Source organism: Phalacrocorax carbo, chromosome 4, assembly GCF_963921805.1.
Source record: "Phalacrocorax carbo chromosome 4, bPhaCar2.1, whole genome shotgun sequence".
Lineage (NCBI taxonomy): Eukaryota > Metazoa > Chordata > Aves > Suliformes > Phalacrocoracidae > Phalacrocorax > Phalacrocorax carbo.
In genome coordinates this window covers 80,406,246-80,427,676 of record NC_087516.1, presented here as the reverse complement: position 1 = coordinate 80,427,676, position 21,431 = coordinate 80,406,246, and the positions used below count along the sequence as shown (strand labels likewise).

Here is a 21,431-nt window from a genome sequence, read left to right as displayed (position 1 = left end):
TTACCAGAGTCAGCGAATACGCTCTACTCATCAGAACAGTCGAAGTTATCTTTACTTGGCTCGACACTGCCTGGATGAGTGGCGGCAATGCTATACACACATGAAATGTTTGTGACATGCTCTGCAATCTTCCTATCAGTTCCAGTGTTAATGAGGATAAAACACTGACAGACTACTTCTAGTGGTCACTTGCTGTGTAGTATCATTCCAAATCTGAAAAAAATGTACAAGTAATTGCTAATTACACACGTGTTTTTAGCAAGGAACGGAAATGGCAATTTTACACACTGCCACCTGTCAGCATTACAGTACAGATTTCACCCACGTGTCCTGACCAGTTTAAACACTTCTTGGGGATTCAGCCAAAGCCGGTGAAGGGATCACCCTCAGAATCCTATGCTTGCTTTGACACAGGATGCAGCATTACAAACGCACAAACAGAATTACTGACATTGTTTCAACCCTTTACTCATTTTTTAAAAGACAAAAGCCAATTCTGAAATCAGCCCACTATACTGTGAGTTTTTTTATAGTCTTCCCAAGGGCAATTCTCTGGTTCCTGAATCAGTTCCTGATGTTCAAGGGGAATCACTGGAGAAGTACACAAGACTGAAAAATTTGATGTGCTAGTTCCTAAAAGAAACATCAGAAATCAAAACTTAAAGGAAATACTTGGTCTTTTATTGTAATTTCTTTGGCAGAGGGCGTAAGACAGCCATCTGCCATTTTAATAGCATTGCCTCCCCATCTGTCCTTGGCACTGTGCAATTGTATAAATCCAACACTTTCACAAGTTATTCTTTAAAGTTAATTCTGCTGAGACAATCAATCAGAAAAACGCAGTTCAGAGGAGGAATTATGTACCCTTATGAGCACCTCAAACACAGCCCACCACAAGAGCACAACAGAAACGCAGTGCTGAGTGTTGGTCATGACACTGGCGATGAACGCAGTAAAAAGCTGTCATCACAGGAAACAATTACGCGGCCTTGCCCTTTGGCTCTGACAGACACGGAGGATTACGCTGAGGCTTAGAACGTGAAAATCAGATAAAGGAGGGTTCATCGTGGATTCTTCTCAGATCCCCAACCTTGCTGTGCTCCAGAGATTCACAGGTTTTTGCCACGGATGATTATTAGGACATTAAAGGAAGTTCTTTCTGGGCTGTTGCACGCTACAGCTTTCTAATTATGACCTCTGCAGTAAAGATGTAAGATCTCAAGAAAAACATAGTTTCTGAATTTTTTTAAAAAGTTTCAACCTCTTGTCACCAAACTGCTACAATTATTTCTGCTTGCCATTTGTCAAAACACTACAAGTTTCCATTTTAGACTTCCTTATTAGTGGGGTGGGTTTCTTTCCCTTTTGCTGACAATAAGAAACCCAGTGACACTCAGGTAATGACAATAGACTGACACCAAACCAACGAATAGAGGATTTAAAAATTTTATTTTTTTAGTTCAACCTCCATACACTCTTAAAAGCACTGTAGATTCTTCAGAAAGTTTAATCCTACCCAAATGAGAAAAACCCAAGCTGATTAATTTGTGTTGCAACTGAACGCTACAAGCAGGCAATAAAACTGTAACTGATTATTCAGGCCTTTGCATGGTTAAATATGAAGCTAAATTTTTCTACCATCTTTAAAAATTGCTTTTCCCCTTTTATAATCAACCTTTGCAAACTTCCAAGTCAATTAGAGGAAGAACATTGCAAGTACTCAAACCAACTCTGAGAACTTGCTGACAGGTTTGACAACATCGCTCACTCCTGCGCAGCCTTTCATTTTTATATTAGGCAAGAAAGCTTAGTCATTAAGGAGAATTTCAAGTGCATTTGCAATGCTTGTCACTCAACAATCCACCACAGAATATCAATTTATTTAACAAGAATCAGGCTATAGAAGCGGAATACTATTTTACTGAGCTCTCTAATAGAAAGTCTAATTAAAATTTCTCCTCCTGGAGAAATTAATGCGTTATGGCCTAGACAAGAGGTCTGTGCAGTGGGTGGGGAACTGGCTGACAGGCCACACCCAAAGGGAGGTGGTAAATAGCTCCTTTTCCAAGTGGCAACCTGTCACTAGTGTGGTCCCCCAGGGATCGATATTGGGCCCAATAGTATTCAACATCTTTCTAAGTGATCTGGATGATGGCATCAAGTGTAGCCTGATGAAGTTTGCTGATGACACCAAGCTGAGTGGGGAAGTAGACACTCCAGAAGGGAGAGCTGCTCTGCAGAGAGATCTGGATAGTCTGGAAGAGCGGGCCAAAAGAACCTTATGAAGTTCAACAAGGAGAAGCGTAAGGTCACGCACCTGGGAAAATACAATCCAGGAGTGCAGCACAGACTGGGATCCACCTGGCTGGAGAGCAGCTCTGTGGAAAGGGACCTGGGGGTCCTGGAGGACACAAAGCTCAACATGAGCGAACGGTGGCTGCTGCGGTCAAGAAGGCCAACAGGATGCTGGGTTGCATCAAAAAGGGCATCACCAGCAGGGATAAAGAAGTCATTATCCCACTCTACTCAGCGCTTGTCAGGCCACACCTGGAGTCCTGTGTACAGTTCTGGTCCCCGCTATACAAAAAGGATGTGGGCAGCCTGGAAGGGGTCCAGAGAAGGGCCACCAAGATGATCAAAGGCCTGGGAAGCTGCCATATGAGGATAGGCTGGGAGAGCTGGGTTTGTTCAGCCTTGAGAAAAGGAGGCTTAGAGGGGATCTCATCACTGTGTACCAGTACTTAAGGGGCAGCTACAAAGAAGATGGAGACTCCCTTTTTACACGGAGTCCCATGGAGAGGACAAGGGGGAATGGACACAAGTTACTCTTGGGGAGATTCCAACTGGACACAAGAGGGAAATTTTTCACAGTGAGGACAGTCACCACTGGAATAATCGATCTCCCCAGGGAAGGGGTTGACTCGGCCACGTTGGACACCTTTAAGAATCGTCTGGACAGGGTGCTGGGCCATCTTGTTTAGACTCTGCTCTTCCCAGAAAGGTTGGACTAGATGATCCCTGAGGTCCCTTCCAACCTGGGATTCTGAGAAAATATGAAGAATCTTTCCACACTAGTAAGGTAAAAGTATCACTGTAAATATACAATTAAAAGTTAACTACACTGCAAAGTCTTATTCTGCTTTATATTTTGATGTGAGGTCACTCAAGATAAACCTTAACAGTTTATTACTGATTACTCTATTAGCAGCAGACATTTTTTCTTAATGCATTTTTCTTTAGCTCTTACACTAGAATGACAGGATAATGGGATGCCAGGACAATATTTTCGCTTCCTGAAAAGGCAAAACTACCAACAAAAACCAGGTTAAATGAACATCATACTTTGCAGGTATGATAGCCAGCTTTCTTCCCCTCCAGATTTTTCATCCTTTAAATTTACCATGAAGTTCCTCTCTTGGTGACTATTATCCATGCCAATACTTCCTCTTCTCTACAACCTCTTCTCCTCTGTCTGGCAGGTGGTCCACACTCCCACAATGTAAAGAGAAGAGCCCCCGGTACACCAAGGGATCCCAGCTAGCACCCCAAGTATTATTTTTACATGATTATAGATAGGTTAGAACTAAAGCTGAACTAAAATTAAAGCAGCATGGATTTCCGGTAGGAATGGGTAAATGTGACCATGAAAGAAAAGCAACCCTTAGAAAACACTACCACATGCTAAGGATATGTTTGCAGTATTGGAGCATACTTGAGGTCAAAGAATAAGAGTGTAAAATAAAAGCAGAGCAAATCTAAGTTCAGAAACAGATTTGTGGTTTCAAGAAGAGTTCTGGTATAAGTGTACAGCTTGCAGTGCTACTAACTGCATGCTGAAGGTGCTTAAATGCTGTACGTGAAATTATTTTGGTCAACATGTATGCTAGAATTGAAATATATCCAAAATGTGAGCACATTCAATTCAAATAAGCATGCATTTTAAAATAAGATTTTCTAACATTTTAACTACAAGAACTTTTCTTCCACTGACTATACACGTAACACAGAAATGGAAAACAAGAACATTTAAAAAGGAACAATATGAAAGAGATGTTTAAAATACTCAGTTTACCTTGCAGTGAGGTTATAAGGGCCCCATCTCATAGAGATAGGATGTAACAATTCCAATCCAAAGAAACCAAACACAAAATCCACCAAAACAAACCAAAACCCCCACCAAACCTACACATGCCAAAATCAGAGGCCTGGTTTATAAACCTTCTCAAGCTACACACTTACAAACAATGGTTCTCAAACCAGGAGCTATTTAATACCTTAATAGGCATGCACAAGAAGGGTATACGAATAGCAGAGACTCTGAAACTATCCCTATCCTTCTATTATCTCACCAGAAGTTGCTAAGGATACAGGTACTAGACTAAACATGACCAGGTTATAGCAGTTCAAGAAAATTATTGCCCATGAGTGCAATTTCCTGACTGTACGCAGTCAAGCCGGCCACAGTTGCAAAATAAAGCACACTACCTTAAACATCATCTACTGAGGTTCTCAGACCAAGGCTGTATGCACAGTTTCTTTGATGGTTCTGTCATACATGCTTTTGTTGGCAAAGAAACAATCAGTGTGTTAAGAACATGGGGGGAGGGGGGGCGCACTCGGAATCCTTCAAAGACATAAAACATCAAATGCAAATGTTTGCATTCTGTGCATCCCAGTTTGCAGATTTAATCTGCAAATACCCAAAAATTCACTGAGATCATTTTATGTAGCTACATGTCATGATGTCATAAAAACAGACATAAAATCAGTAGTAAAATTCCCAAAGGGGCTGACAATCTCTGCTGATCAAGTGAACTGTTGGGTTTTTTACCTCTTCTTTTGGAGTCACTTTGAGTAATTCAGATAGGTGTTCTACATGTCATTCTCACACTGAAAACGCATTCATGTAACATAATTAAAGATAAATTTTTCCCCCAATCACAGCTGAGATTTTTCACTAACTCTGTGCTGTAAAATACAGATTCAGGTGGGTAAAATTCAGGTATCTGAGCTTTAATGTGTTACTAAGATTTTTTCAGAGGAATGCAATTGTAGCATTAGGTATATAGCTCTGTTCGCGTTCCAATAATCCTATTTTCCCATACAGAATTTGCATGGTCAGCTGAATATTTAAGAGAGGTGTAAAGAATAGGCACCTACTTCAATTGAATTTTGCTGCTGGAGTCTGATAACATTAGTATCAACTTGGTATGATTATAGAATGGTATTATTTACTACAGGAGCCAGTGCTAATTCTGAATTACCATAGACTCATTTCATACTTCTAGTCTCTGTTTCAATACTGGAAACACATTATTACCTTTTCTTCCCCCACCACCGCTCCCCCCCCGCCCGAACTCTGCCTGGCGGCTTGTAAAATGTCCTACAAGGGAGCATTACTACCGCTATAGAGATCTCCTTCCTCCTAAGTGAGGATGATCCAGGGAAGGGAAAGGGGCAGGAAGAATCTCAACAAGTTATCAAAACACTTTACTAAAAATAGGAGTTTTGTTTGTTGTTTTGGTTTTTAATCTGTCTAGCATCAGTTTTGACCTCTCATTAATATTATTAAGTAACAAACCAACATCAAGGGACACACTTTTACTTTAGGAAGTTAAACTAGTCAATCAACCTAAATACTTACAAGAGCAAGGAAGGAAGCAAAGATACTCCATTCATTCAACCATATTTATAAAAACACTACTCAAATTTTCAAAGAAAGGTTATGCCGAACAGCAGGCGGTTTTATGTGATGCTTTCTGCTCTACTACTAATAAATTTTTTTTTAAAAAAACCTAGTTCATATAGATTTTAATAAAACTATTCTCTATGACAGATGCAAACCCAGGTGCTGATCTCATGAACGCTTACACTTGTTGGCAAATTTCAGTATGTTAGTTGTCACATTTACCTCTATTGCTAAATACACAACCACTGTTGATTTATGTAAAATTACCTCATTTTCAATATCAGACTGTAGAGGCTTGATATAATTATAATGATCTTTTCTGTTCCAAAAAGACACATTCACCGAGTTCACGATTTAAACCCACCTACTAGGCCCTTATTTCCAGAAGCTCTAGATGCCCTTTACCACCGAACTGGAACGGGTATCAAGTGCCCAGCTCCCACGTGAAGCTCAGGGAATCGAGGCACTTCACTCACCAGGGTCTCCGCCCGTCCCTCTCCCAGGGAAAGCTCGAACGGGCAGTGCCACGGAGCACCAGCACACTTAGCTGAGACAAGCAGCATCCGAGCCTTCTCACACGACCCCTCAGACCAACATATTCACTGGTAACTGCCAGAACTTCCTCACAAAATGCCAGAAATACAAACCAGCCACAAGAAATAAACACAGCGCAATTAACATAACCAGAAGCTCATACACTTTTTCCTGTTCAGGAAGTTTCTGCTGTCCACGATCATAGCTTTAGGAAACACCAGTTGTCTATAAACTAGAGTTTGAGAAACATTAAGGGAAGGGACCTCTAAGTGAAAAGAAAATGGCCCTGCAACGCACTCTGAAAAACCCTCAAAACCCATATTGAGCTAGTTAGGCATTTTTTACACACTATATTTTATTGACTGAACCAATCAACAACAGTTAGCAGCATTCTGAAAGCGTTTCAGTTTATTTAGTGTGTGAATCAATACAACTTTTCTTTAAACAAACAATGCACTAAGCTGCTGTAAGTACATTTGCACAGTTTTCAGTTTCTTTAGCAGTTTTGTTGAATAGATGAGCATCTGTCGTTGCAGAAACAAAAGTCAATGCTCAACAGAAACTATTCCTAATTTAGCTTCATTTCATGGAGCTATTTTCACAGCAGTTTCCACTCGACCTTGCACAGAGGTGAGAGCAATGGCAGGCTGTAGAAAGCTGCTATGTCAGAAACTGAACAACACGCCTGTGATGGAAAGAACTAGGTTTTGACTTAGGTCTCAAATATGCCTTATCTTGAGAAACTATGTCAAAAAAAAGAAGAAAGGGGGGGAAAAAAAAAAGCATCTACCTACATCTATGCTTATCAGTTACTGGCTGGGTCTGTAAGTTCTCTAAGACATTATTCTGGGGAATTTTTCAAGGCAGGGATCAATGCCTCCTGCAAGGCTCTGTTGTTTAAGATGTAGAAACAAAGAAAATGAGACATCTGGGGATTAGTAAAAATGGAGATTACCAAACTAGCATTGAAATTGGTAGGAAACTGGTAAAAGGGGTGACAGGAAATGCAGTGATGAAAGGAAAGCTGAAGTGAAATTATTAAAGAAGTTCCTTTAGTATCAGTCTCAGTCAAATGAATCTGTAAATAAACACTGAAATTTACCAGTCAAGATCCTCCCATGCAGACACAGGTGATTACTAAAGCCAGTCATGAGACCTCACCTGATTTTATTTTCTTTCTCATCAACTCCAATCCCCCATTCCAAACATCCATATGTATATGTATATATGTGTACATATATGAAAAAATTAGTTTAGAGTGTACCTAAGGAAGAACGGCCATAACAATGGCAAGTCTGTCACACAGGAGGATGCTAAAGAAAGATGGCTGTTAAAAAAAATAATGGAAACAAGATAACCCTTGATAAATATACTGTTGAAAGATGAAGAGTTCTCTGAAGGACAACCTAGGCACAGACAACAAACACTGTCCCTGAATAAATTTGGGCTGTAAATCAGAAAAATCTTTGAAGTAAAAGACTGCAGTACTAAACTCTCTCTTCAGTGAGGCAAAAAGAACTAAGACCCTCACCTCCCCAGTTAACTTTAAGATAGAGCTTGATTAATGAATGAGATTGTTCACCCTGTTGAAGGACTCAGCTTCACCTTGGACACACTAATTTTCTTTCCCATTTTCCACCTAAGGCCACTATCACTGCAGGTGATAGATGCTCAAATGTTCTCTTATCCTACTGTAGAAATCCAACAGCAGATAAATGTGATTTGAAAGTGGAAGGTATCAGTTTTAGCTGGACTGAATCTGTTACATGAAGCACGAAAACCAAAACCAGGCCACTGAACAACAAGAAATCCCCCTGACTCTTAAATTTTACTTTCATTTTGAGTATTGCTAAATGACCAGTCCCTACCATTCAAAACTATCTAAGCAAGACAGCTGGGGACAGAGGGGAGTCCATCCTATTTAAAGGGGAGGGAAGGGAATCCATCCTATTTAAAGGATAAAGGAGACGTTTTTCAAATATGTTGTACTTTAAGGAGCATGAACTTTGTCGAGATCTATCAATTTTGTGATGTTTATGTGACTACGAGAATATCCTGTGACCAAAATAAAACAAATTCAAAAAATGTGGACAGAATATTAAACCTCACGATTCTGAGACTTAAATATGTCCACCTGATTTGAAATACACCTAACTCGTGAGTCCTTGTCCCTTTACTTCAGGTCGTCTAAAACCATCTCTGAGACACACTGAGCTTACCACCAGTAGTACACAAGGCTAGCTGTGTCCATCCATCTGGTCCTAACAACATCTGTAATATTAACACACATCTAGGAGGGGGGATGGACCACACATAAGCAACTTCTACTCTGGGAAAATTAATCTCATTAGTAAACATGTTTTGATTAACATGGCATTGAAAGCAATTTATTACTTAATTTAGATGGATAAATCATGTTAACCACAAATCAACAAAAATTTAAAGACATCAATTCTTGCCCTCATTACAAGTAATTTTACTTTAGTTAATAGGTCTTTTAGCATGAAACGTTTTCCTATCGCAAACAAATGGGCTGGGTACACACAAGTTCTGCTGGCTCTTGTTCTGCACCTAACGAGTGCATGTGCGCGCGCACACACAAACAGAGCGCTATAGCAGCAGCCTTTTTTTCCTTCCTTCCCCCCAAAAATGCAACAGCTATGAAAGATTATATGAAAGACTAAAAGAAGCGTCACTGGGTTTTGGAAGCTCTTCTGTCCAGCACCAGTACACATCAGTTTATAGATCTTACACCTCTCCAGGATTAAAAGACTACTGGGAGGCTTTAACTGAACAAGCGAGCAATTAGAAATGTTTTAAATATGTTAAATTTTACTAAGTATAAACGATGAATATCAGCAAGGGCACCATGGAAAAAATTCAGAAAGTTGACAGAAAATGTTTTTTCCCCTCCCCCTTTTGGGGTGGTGACACTAAAAAGTCCTGAAAAAATGGGGGGGGGGTTTATGCCATGATCAGCAGGGCGTTCAGTCCCATAAGCATAGATCAATGCAATCCTAACCACAATTTCATGCTGTCCATACTGCCTAAAGAAAGCAAATACTAAGCAATATACCTCACACCTGAGCTTCATTTAATTTTAAAAGCAGTATACACAGTATAAAAAGCACCAAGGTGAGCTTTATATTTTCATAGCTATAGTGTGTCATACATAACCAAAAAAAGGTAGTTTGAAAGTTGCTTTCTTAGTGAAATTTACTTGCATCTTGGAGACACTTAACATTTGTGACGTCTTTCTATTAATAAAAAAAAAAAAGGTGGAAAACATGTCTTTGAGTTTTAATAACCCAAGTTCAGCAGCACCTGGAGCTGCCCCAAGGGAAACCGAAGGTCACCTGCCCTACAGTACAAAATCCTCGCTGCAAGGCAGTACCACAGCAACAGAAGTCTGTCCATGTTACACAACGTGTTAACTGAATATACAATTCATCTTCACTTACTGAAGGGTATGGGTAAAGTCAGCCAAATGAATAAGGTTTCAAGAGAAATCTTTGATTTTAGTGGCTATTTATTCTAATGAGCAATAGCTTATTGAAAGCATTCCTACAAGAAGTCTCCCAAACCAAAATCCTACCCGAGCACTAGCCTGAAATCTGCTATGCAATACAAATAACTTCAAGGCCTCCCTTGACTGATTAAATCACAAACCTATCTCTTCAAGAGGTTAAAATTTAAATGAAAGCTTAGGCTTGGCAAATCCCATCAGATTGTCAAATATGGATATTATGTAGGAACTCCATCTGTTCATGCAGCAACATGAATATGCAACGTGACTGCTGCTGCAACACTTGCATTCACATTGCGGAAAATTTACAAGTAAGCAGTTCCTGACTATAATTAAATCAGGACCAAAGTTCTGAAAACACATGCAATAGATTGCTTGCCACAAATATGAGCTTTGGAGCTGGTTTCTCTTCCTCTCACGTGCTGAGATGATGAAACTTTACAGCAGAGGTATGTTATCCTTTCCATTTACGTTGAGGTTTGTTGATCTTCCTTGTTGGGCAAGGTACACCGTTCTTCGTAGCGCAGGGAAAGGGGAGCGTGTGGAAGACCGCTTTCTGCCAGGGCACCCAATCCGTTGCCCACGATGCTGCACAAATCTAACAGTTTCACAGGTAAGGAGAGCTGTCAGCTGCAGGCCGCAGGGTTGGATGATTTGTTCTCTATACTTGCCTGCAGACTATGCACATAACGACTGGGGACTAACTTCACCATCAGGGTCTGATATATCCTTCAATATAACTTACATCTGTCAAAATTCATGCATATATTCACTTAATCCAGCAAAATTTGGCTCATACCATCTTTTTTTTTTTTTGTTCTGCTTACATATCAGATTCTGAATGTTTTAATTCTGCACATCCAAAGTTTTTAATTCAGGACATAATAACCTCTGACTAAAAATGGGTTTGGGTAAGGTTCCACATCCAGAGGAACATAACTGCAGTGCTGCTTTCCACAGCACCGCCAACTGCGAGCTGGCAGAGTAAAAAACAATGCATGATAAAAAAAAGAATCAACTCCCTACACAGCACATTTAGGGTGGGGAGAGAGGCTGTCCCATGGATAACCCAATTGACTGATTTGGCTGTAACTGAGCACAAGAAACCACATGACCAGTTGTGAACTTTTTCAACAAGCATGCTCTACGTTCAAGGTGAAAGCGACTGCCAAAACATAAATTAATTCTGTTTTTATGGATGCCAGACAGTTCTCTTGGAAAGCATCATCAGGATGTTAGCTCGTTGTAGCAGTGTATAAATTCTTGGTTAGCGTTAAGAATAATAAAAAATGCCTCCCATCACAAGACAAAATGTTTCATCTTGACCAGCAAATATCCACAGCATCACGTTTCCATTATTTAATAAAATCTCCTTTGTTGCTTTTGAGGGGTTTCGGGGTTTGTCTTTTAAATTAAGCCTGCACGTTTTACCCTCCAAGTTTCCTGTGAAATACTTGCTACTTACAAAAGGTCAGGAATTCACCTGACAGTAGCTACCTCAAATCACCACGTAGGCAAAGTTCCTTTCTACCAAACACAACCAACTTACACCAACAGTTGCACAGGCTTATCCGTAACAGCTTGCTCAGGATATTAACTACCATTCTCTAGAGTTAAAAACCTAATTACAAAGAATAAATATATGCTGTAGCACAATTTATGCTTCTCAATTTCCACTAAAGAGGCCCTGGATTAGAATAAAAGCCAAATCAGGGATAAGATATATTGGCAAATTTGCTTAAATTCCCCCTCCCCAGCTTTTTTTGACTCTCAGCTATAGCTAGTGCTTCTAGCCAGTGGCATCTATAGAAGCAACTTAATTTCAAGAGAAATTCAGTACGCTCACAGTTCAGCAGAATATATCCAGCAGCTTCCAATCAGACGCAACAGGAATTAACAGGGCTGCAAAAGCTTTAAAATTAGTTTTCTAATTCAAACAACTGAAACTCAATGCATTTCAGAACAGGACGATGACAATCTGAAAAACAACACTGGGTAACAGCACAACTGACTCCCCTGGAAGGAAATACTAAAGCCATGTCACACAAATGCCCCACTTTCTCTGATTCTGTGCACAAGAAATTTCTCACAAGACTAGGTTTAAACAGAAGAGGAGTGTGCACAAACATGCGCACAGAGATATACACAGAGCTCACTACATGCAAGGAATAAACAGACAGATTGGATTTCTGTGTCTCTCCAACACACAGCAGATGTTTCTTCGAATTCAAGGCATAATTATTTTTAATAAGGAATTAAACAAACAGAACCACCATCCTTAAGTCAGGGTTTTGTTCTCTATTAACCTTTTTCAAAGAACAGAGGAAGTTATGTTTCCCACATAGCCTTTTAAAGATCCCCACAATACCCTTACAAGGCATTAGACAAACGTGCAATAAATGTGCATAAAGGAGGAAGCTGGACCCTGATATATGAAACAACCTGGCCTACATTTCTGAGGAGGTCAAATGAAGGACAAATACATGAAAAGCACTCTTTTGGCAGTATTTACATTTTTAAAGCAAAATATTTAGCTAACTTTTATTTCAACCTCTCAGATCAGGCACTTCCCAATTAAGTGGAAAGGAAAAATACAGCCTTCTCGTATCTTCCAAGCAATAGTCAAAATGATCACTGTCAAAAACAAACCCCACCCCCAAAACACCAACCCCGACCTTGGAATCTTAGAAGCATAACTAAAAGCAGCAGAGATGACTTTGCATACCACTGATCTTAACCAGAGAAAGTGAATAGTTAGTTTTTAGTATTTGGACAAATATATACCTACATATGCTAGGACTTTCATGTTATAATGCCATTTTTACTTTAGTTAGGTTTTAAAACCAAGAGGTTTTGAAATTAGGTGCAGAACAAACCCCCAAAAATTCAGTCTCAGTTCTTCAGGAAGAAGCCTATTTCTACCTTGCTGTCAATGAGGAGAGATGCAAGTCACTTAAATACCACAGCTGACCCACGGTTTCAGATTGCAATAGACAAACCAATGTTTTCTATGGACAGTATCAGGTACAAACAGACAGAGCCAATCTACAATAAAGGTTAAGTGTTTACGGTTGTTTACGGTTGTCCTTATTTCCTTGTTTTCATATTTGACCAACAGCTCTCATTTGGAAGTACCATTTGGACATGAGTAGCAAAACATTGCCAGGGAACGCGACTTCTCTCGGACCGGTAGGAAAAGGACATATACATATTTCAGTATCAGAATGCAGCTGGGTGGAAGGTGAGTAAAGGTATTCAGCTCCTATTTAACCCTGTGCCTAGTTCTCCCTTCTCTCCCAACAGAAGCAGTTCTCAAAGTGGAGCTGTTCAGACGTGCTGTGAAGCCTTTAGTTTGCAGTAAGTGAAGAGACAACACAGAAGCAGCGCCCGGTGCCAGATTTTGCAACTTCTCACAGAAAGTGGCGGGAAAACAATAGCAAAGTCAGTCCCCAAGAATCCCTTTGCTGAAGAGATCTGAAACCAGAGAGCGGGTCCGGGCCAAAGCAGTGGTGAAACATAATGAGAGGAAGTGGGAAGCTCCCAAAAGGAACAGATGAATTCAACTGGTTTAGAATTTTAGGTGTGCTTAACAATCTTAGAGTTCAGACAGAAAAACGTCACTTATGTACTTCCCCCCCACCAAGCCTGAGCTTGGTCAAACTGAGACGACAGATGATGCAAACACCTCTTCAGTTCTCCGTGGCTCCCCCGAGCTGTTTTACATATTGGATTTGGGTCATGTGTCCACTGCAATCAATGGCTACACTTGACTAACTTCAACTTTCAGGATGAGTTGTAAGCACCATTTTTAGAGTATCACTTCACACTACGAACCTACAGGTCAAGGGCATTTCTCCAAAGCACGTGGCAAGAACAGCAGCAGAGTATACTAGAATTCCTTTACCCCATCCTCCATGTGGAAATATTTTTAAGTACGTGCTACAATTTTAACTTTTTCTAGTACATACTTCCCAGTACGGAGACCAGCAACAAGCTTTATGATAACAAAAGTAATACACACATCTTCAAATTCTGATGTAATTTTGTTAAGACCCGTTAGTGTATGAGCTATAAAGAGAATCTCCTTTTGTAAGAGCAACAACAGTCACACTGCAGAGAAGAAATAAATCCTTTGCAAACAAAAAGAGAAGAGGCATTATCAAAATCATATAATATTTGCTATGGATAATTTAACTATGAACTGCCAGGAAAATTCATTTCACATCTAGTTTAAACTGTCAGAATAAATTACTACCAACCAACACTCATCACAGTGAGTTTTGAAGTCCTCATTCTCACCAGTATTTGAAATGTCTTCAGATTTTCACTAAGAACCAAAATGTAACAAAAGCTCCAAGCCTTCAAAACAGAACATCTAGCTAAAAACCTGGGGTTTTTTGTTTGTTTGGGTTGGTTTTGTTTTCTTGGGCATTGAATTTTTCTTTTTAAATAACACTCTTACGAGTGCTCTCTGCTACTCTGAGCCTTCCGAATGGACTCAATTTTAACAGAACCAGTAGCCTGCTAAATTATGGTAAATTGCAATGGAAACAAGTATGTGCAGATAAGTAAGCAAACATGTCCATGTGAAATCACATCATCTATGTCAAACTAAAAAGAATGCCATGACTAAGCTGAAGGACAGAAAGAGCACAAACGTTCAAAATGTGCAACCCCACATTAGCACATAAGCCTTCTTACATACTACAGAAAAACTTTTTTTAAAACATTCATAACACCTGGAGGAAGGCAAACATACTTCTTCTCGACAGGTAATTAATGTGAGAAACAGACTAGAGTAAGATATTGGAGAAAATAGCTGAAATCCCAAGCTTAATTCTTGTCCTCACAAAGACAAAAATCTAACTAAATGCCCTTCAAGATAGCACTCTGTGTGTGGGAATAACATGAGTGTACATACGAACAAATATTAGCATTAAAATACATGTGTTATAATAAACTTGCACGGGTAAGTGTCTGCTTTGGAGATTAAGATCTTTAGCTAGATTAGGAAGAATTATTTTCTCCTCCTACAGAGTACAGGAAGCCTTATTAGAGCTTGCCTCCCTGTAAAACATCTGGCACTGACTGACACAGGCTACCTGACTAAATGAAAGGTTGGTCTAGTGACACAACAAAAACATTTACCTCCATGTCATGAAAACATACGCTGAAAAATACTACCCTGTACGCTTCATCTCCCTAATGTATTTTAAATCACTTCAGGGATCATGAGGTGCTCTACTTGGACAGCTTAGACGCTGAAGTACCCTTCCCACGGAACGATTGCTCAATACTGCCACCAAAACGCTGTTCCGAAAGGGTGGGGTTTGCAGCCGCCTCACCCATCAGAGCTTGTTGCGGGGAAGAGCAATCGCCCTAGTCACCTCTGGCTATGCCTTGCATCTGCAGTCTCAAGCTCATAGGAAACACTGTCTTCTTCAAAGAATAGGAAGATGCTGGAAAAGCTTTGGGAAATTTCCTGCTAAGAAGGAAGATAAATAACCAGTGAAGCCTCCAAGGCTTAAAGCTCAAAAGCTCAGTGAAGCTAACAGAATGGCTGCTCCCCGAAAGCTCACGAGAGCTTTTCACAAAGAGGTGATAACCTCCAGCTGCTTCTTATGTTACTTTTAATATATATGCCCATAAACAAAGCGGCTCGTGTGTCTGCTGCAGAAATCTAAAGGCTGGGAGAGGTGTGTCTAGGCAGTATTTACAGAAGCACCCTAGAAAAGAAAATGGACTGGAACATCACCCCCCCTCACACACATGCCATCAAAATCACAGTGCTTTTGGCCACTACGGAGAAAGCGTCGCTATGAGTTACTGGCAAAAATTACACCCAATGAAAATATAGTAGTAATTGATCTTTTCAAGTATGATCAGAGAAGCAAACACTTGTCTTTTTTTTTTTTTAAGGCAGAAAACAAGGCCCAAACCTGGTAAGAAAATGGGATCTGTTTATAGGAAATCAATTTGGATCAAAGCCAGGAGACTCTCAAAAGAGAAGATAAAAGATGCACAGATAGCGACAGAAAGAAAAAGATGATTTGATAATTATTTGGTATTTGGAACAGACCGGGGGTGTGTGTGGGCGTGTGTGTGTGTGTGTAGGTGAAGTCACCTCACAAATGTTCACTTTTATCTATGTTGCTTTTAACACAACAAAAAGAACACAGAGAAGCCCAAAACAGCACAATTGAGAAACTGAGCAACAGGAAAATCCCAACAACTTCATCAAATGAAGTGATACCAAACCCAGAACCAGCAAACACGCATTCTTCACTTCATCATTAGTTTTCTGTGTGCTTGTTCACTGCTGCACTTAGTTCCGGAGGAGTATGTTACAGACCTTCCCTCCTGCCCCTTTTTAAAAATCAGCAGCATAATCAAATTGGGCAAGGATAGTGCAAGCTTATCTAGAACATACTCTCTTGATACAAAACTAGCTGTTCATATTCTAATATCAATTTAATCCTTAAACTGACTCAGTAATACCAAGTCAAAGCCCAGAATTTTTAAGGGCAGCTTAAGAGTACTTTGAGACTATCTTACTCCAATAAGCAAAAGTGTTTTTGCTCTACTGAAATAGAGATTTAAATTGCAAATATTTATTACTTCTATTAGTAAAATCAGAAAAACTTGGGATTGCCACATAAAGTCAAGTATTTAAAATCATAATTTCTTTTGAAGTGTTCTTATTACATTTTGGCCTACAATTTGTAAATAAGAGCATAGCATGTCATAACTGATCATCAGCTTAAAAGCACAAAGGCTACTTCTGCTAGCACAGGGGGCATAGCTTCCTTCCCCCTCCAAATTAAAACCAAAGTCCATGCCTCTGCACACACGCAATTAGCCTGAAATTTCCCTGTAACTATACAAGGAAACAGATGAGAACACACCTTCACTAGCATAAGTCTGTGACCAGATCAGTTCCTCAGTTTAGAAGGACTACTAAAGTAAGGATTCTGATAAATCTCTTCGAACATTTATGGCTGAGGTGCAGGAGAGACGGAGAGACAAGTATTGCTATGACCGGGCTGAAGCCAGTTAAATAATTTATAATTTCAAAGCTACCTTAAGGAAGTTTTATTTTGTCTTCAGAGTCTTGACTCCTCCATATTACACATCGAACAGCCCTTCTTCAGTCTTGCAAGCAAGAAGGCCCAGATTCGACCTTGTGCTTAAAAGGCTTCCAGGGAGCCAGGCACTGTATGAGGGATATGCACTTCCAAGCCAAGAACCTCTTAACTCTGCTCACAGATGAAGCTGACCCAATGAACAGCCCTTTAGATTTACATCAGAACTGCTATTTCAAGTAAGAAGGATGAAATACAGATGTGAACTGCTGCTACCTCATCACAAAGCAGTTCAGATGCGAGCAGAATGACACTTAAAATTTAGATTCGAAAAACACTATCTTAGTTATAACCTGTATACCTATTACCTGCCAGGAGAGAGTATCACAGTTTGAGGCTTTTTAATGTTTAGCTTTCACACCACCAAGTGCAATTAAAGTGCACCTTCCTGCAATTAAAGGATTGCTTAATAGGAATCTGAAGATTTCTCTAAGCAGCCTGCTCTTCAAACGCTGTTTAGTAGATTCCAAAAAGCTAAAATCCAAAACAACCACCACAAAAAGCTACCAAGCAAATGAAAAAAAAAAAAACCCTCAAACATTTCTGGGATCTCTGAAAAGAGAGATGGAAATGCATTCCCTGCATTCACGGACATGGCATCACATGCGTTCTGATAAGAAAAGCTACTTCACGGTCCAGCTTTGAAGTGTAACCCCTTCCTTTCTGAGCTCTCGTGCTAAACCTGTAGCAAAATCTCTGTGTGAATTTTGCCTCATTCCATCTCATGAGCCAAATTCTCCCAAATATGCTTCCGCTCATTAACAGACCACAGCAAGGGCCACCTTGGTCCGGCATGAACAGTCAGAGAAGTGCAAAAATTAAAGCTTACACTGTAGCATGTTGCAAATGAGGACTTCTAAGGAAGACAAAGCTTTCACTCATTTAGCCTAGCATGTCAAGATTTATCCCATCATACATAAAAGCCGTGGCATGTAAGTAACCTGTGCTGATCTTGCTACAGCTTCTCGCATTGAAAGGTACTTAGATGTAGGAAATCACGCAGAGGGGGGTGGTTTATTTTAAGCATCAAAATCCTATAGATCACTTTATTGTGCTAGCAGAAGAAAAGAGGAAGATCTGTTTTATGCAAACTTGGGAAAATATTTTATCTCAAGTACTACCACTTTCTTAACCTCTCTCCCTTGAAATCCATAACTCTACACAGGAGTATTTTAAATTCAAGTACCTTTTGAAAAATCAAGCAAGGCAAAGCTCACAGTAAGTGTGTGAAGACTACAATTCAGCAAAAGGTAAAAAGTAGATTTTCACACACCTTTCATCAGCTGAAAATAAGAGTATTGACACAATGCTGGAAGATCTTTATCAGAGCGCACCACGTTACCAGAACATGCAATAATGTCAGATGTAATATTTGATGCTTAAATTTAACGAAATCATTCAAAACTGCTGTTACCTACAGTGATTCCTTTGCGTCAAAAGCAAACCAGGCCATAAACAGGGTTACACTCTGACATTGCTCCCTTGTTCACTTCCAAGCTCTTTACCACACCACAAATTCATATCGAAGCATAGGTAATGCTAACAGGGAACAATCTGTAATCCCCAACATCCCAGCACAAGCACACTGACTCGGACTTAACAAGCAATTGACATATCACCATTAAGGCTTGGTTTCCACAACAGCAACCCACGGTATGTGTATATTTACCTCAAATGTATCATAAAGACACATCCACCAATACTGAAAATAACTAGGAAATATACTCATCACACAGAAAGTATAAACAAGCTGTACAGCAGGTATTTTGGTTGGGCTGAAACAGTAAAACAGGTCATCACTTAATCAGAATGAGTTGCTCCGCAAACAGTTCACAAAATGATCATTTTCTTCCTTAACATCATTTTCTTCTCGCAACAAAGTTTAGCATGAGGTAGAAGTATGCTTTTTGTCATGCATTCATAGTCAAGATAGGCCTTGATATTCATGTTTAAATGCAACGGAAACACAGAACTCAGTAAAGCTCCAATATTTAAAATAAAAGCTATAATGGCAACTTATTATTTCCCAAGCTTCCCCCCCCAAAAAATGGCTTGTAAAATGCTCGCAAGGTGATATTCAAAGTTATGTAGATACAAAAACGAAGAGGCTGCATTATGTTACGTTGTTTTAGCATTTGTACATCTTTTCCTGAAATGCTTTAAGCGACCTCAGACCTTCATGCAGTCAATCCATGAAACATTTAACAGAGGAAAAAAACCACGTTCCAAGGGAATGAAAAAAGAACCCCATGGAAATATATAAAAAATAATGGATTAAGAAATGTATTCTATCATTTAGCTATTTTTATTGTTTTTTAACGCTTACCACAAGAATGCAAAATACGGGGAGGTGGCATCATAAACACTAGGTTAAAATATACCCACCCCTAGCCGAAAGCTTTTTGGTGTTGATAATTTTGGCAGCATACTCTTGTCCTGTGGTGATTTTCATACATCTTCTCACGACGGAGAACGCCCCTCTGGAAACCAAGAAGCGGACAAAGTGTCAGCCCGACTTCAACAGTTCACTGCCATTACCGGTGCGAGGGTTTTTAACGGGTTTGGGTCAGAGGTGTGATGTCGGCAGAATGAAGGGGGGGGAAAAAAAGGGAGAGATTTGCAAAGAGCGCCGGTCATTTTATTCACCAAAACGGTAAACTCTGGTCAGAAACGGGGGGGGGGGACGAGGCGTATGACTGAAACCCCCCCCGACCCGAAGCGCTGGCGGATGGCGGGAGCGCCTTCCCACCCCCGAGGCCGCTACACACCGCGGCGGTGTCCCCGGACCCGCCGTGTGTCCCCCCCCTCCCGGTGCCACCGGCGCCCCGCCGGGACGTCAACATGGCGATCGGGGCTTAAAGCCGCCCGCTCCCACCCCGCCGCCAGGGGGCGCCGCGCCGCGCCCCACCCAACGGTCCCTCACGCCCCCCCGCTACAGCCGGAACGATAAAACATTCTGAATAAAATAAAATTCTTATTAATAAAATAAGGGTAAAGCAGGTCCCGCCTGGGGAGCCGAGGGCAGCTCCCCGCCGCCCCGGGGCCGTACGCACCTCAGAGCCAAGGGTGCCCCCCCCGCCCCGCCCCGGTTCCCCAGCCCCGAGCCGGCTCCCCCAACGGCGTGTCGCTCCCGCCGAGCCCCGTCCTTACTTCCCGAGCTCCTCGAAGAGCTGGTACTCGTCGGTGAACCGGGTACAGGTGGCGGTTGAGGCCATCATGAGGACGGGCGGCCGCCGGTACTCTCCGGCGGCCAGGGAGGGCGAGACGGTGACGGCGGAGGGGCTGCGAGGCGAGGCGAGGCGAGGCTCCGCGCCGGCTTCTCCTCCTCCTCCTCCTCCTCCTCCTCGCCGCCGCCTCCCGTGTGACGGGGCTGCCTCCGCGCCCTCCTCCCCGCCAGCTGGCGCGTCCTCCCCGCGCAGGTCTCCGGTCTCCCCCCGCCCTTGTAGGGAAACAAACAACTAAATAAATAAGTGCTCCCCTCTGCCCCTCTCCCTCAAGCCCGCCGGGGGAGGCGGCACCGAAAGGGAAAGCAAAAGCGGGGCGGGGGGCGCGGCGCCGCCGGCCGAGGGGTGCCTCCGCCTTCCGCTCCCTGCCCGCCTGCCAGCGGAGCCGCCGCGCCTCGGCCCCGTCTGCCGGTGCCGTACCTCCCCCTAGCGACCCCAGCCCGCCGCCCGGCCGCCGCCCGTCGGGGCCGCCGGAGCTAGGGGACCGGGACGGGGCGGGCGGGGAGCGGAGACGCTGCGCCGGGGGGGGGGGGGGGGGACACGGTGGGACGGACACACATGGGTGGGGGGTGGGGAACGACACACGGACCCCCTTCCCCTCCGCACCGGGGTCGGCAGCGGGAGGCGCTGGCGCCTTTCGCCCTGAGGAAACGGATGCACCTGCGCCCCGTTCCTCGGCGACCGCCTGACGTCACAGACCGCGCGCGCGTACCTCCGTGCGCGCGCTGCGGCGGCGGCGGCGGCAGCACCCGCCGGGAAAACGGAGAGGGAGCGCGCGCGGCGCCCCGCCCCGCCCCGCCCCGCGCGACGTCACGGCGGCCCTGTGCGGGGGGGGGGGGGCTGGGGGGACCGCGCGTGCGCGGGGTCGCCCGGTGGCGGCTGTGGGGCCGCTGGGCGGCGGGCGGGATCCCCGCGCCTCACCGGCCGCGGGCAGCGCGCAGTCACCTTCCCAGCGAGTCGGTGTCTCGTCAGGCGCGGGCTCGCCGTCAGGGAGGCCGTGTGTCGTGGCCGAGTTAGGCTCGTACCGAACACAGGCGGTACGCCTTAAACCGGCCGCTCTGAATGGTGCGTCTGGTGAGCCGTGGTGAGCGGTTCGGGTCACCCTCAATCCAGCGGGATCCAGCCTGAGAGAAAAGAGCGGGAGCAGCGAAAGAATTGTGGAATCATAGGATCATTAGGGTTGGAAAAGACCTCTAGGGTCATCAAGTCCAACCGCCAAACCAACCCCCCCCAGCCGCCTAAACCATGTCCCCAAGTGCCACGTCTACACGTTTTTGAACACCCCCAGGGACGGTGACTCCCCCACCTCTCTGGGC

At 42.7% G+C, this 21,431-nt stretch overlaps 1 protein-coding gene and 1 long non-coding RNA gene across 18 annotated transcripts in view; one reads left to right on the top strand and one right to left on the bottom strand.

Annotated features, from left to right (window-relative positions):
• The window catches only part of CAMK2D (calcium/calmodulin dependent protein kinase II delta), a 164,392-nt gene extending 143,841 nt beyond the window's left edge, over positions 1-20,551 (bottom strand). For 4 of the 17 annotated variants that reach the window (XM_064450572.1, XM_064450575.1, XM_064450577.1 and 1 more), the window contains exons 1-2: positions 20,042-20,506; positions 19,277-19,371 (exon numbers count right to left, since the gene is read on the bottom strand). In XM_064450572.1, the coding sequence (XP_064306642.1) occupies positions 19,277-19,371; positions 20,042-20,109 (163 nt within the window). In that variant the 5' untranslated portion in view covers positions 20,110-20,506. Of the gene's footprint in view, positions 1-19,276; positions 19,372-20,041; positions 20,510-20,535 lie in introns of those variants that run through there. The other 13 variants (XM_064450573.1, XM_064450580.1, XM_064450582.1 and 10 more) reach the window with 7 other exon arrangements.
• Positions 10,273-13,456, top strand: LOC135313302 (uncharacterized). The gene is made up of 3 exons (XR_010372920.1): positions 10,273-10,362; positions 12,868-12,938; positions 13,053-13,456. It is a non-coding gene; the product is annotated as an uncharacterized LOC135313302 (long non-coding RNA).
• Positions 20,552-21,431: the final 880 nt, after the last annotated feature.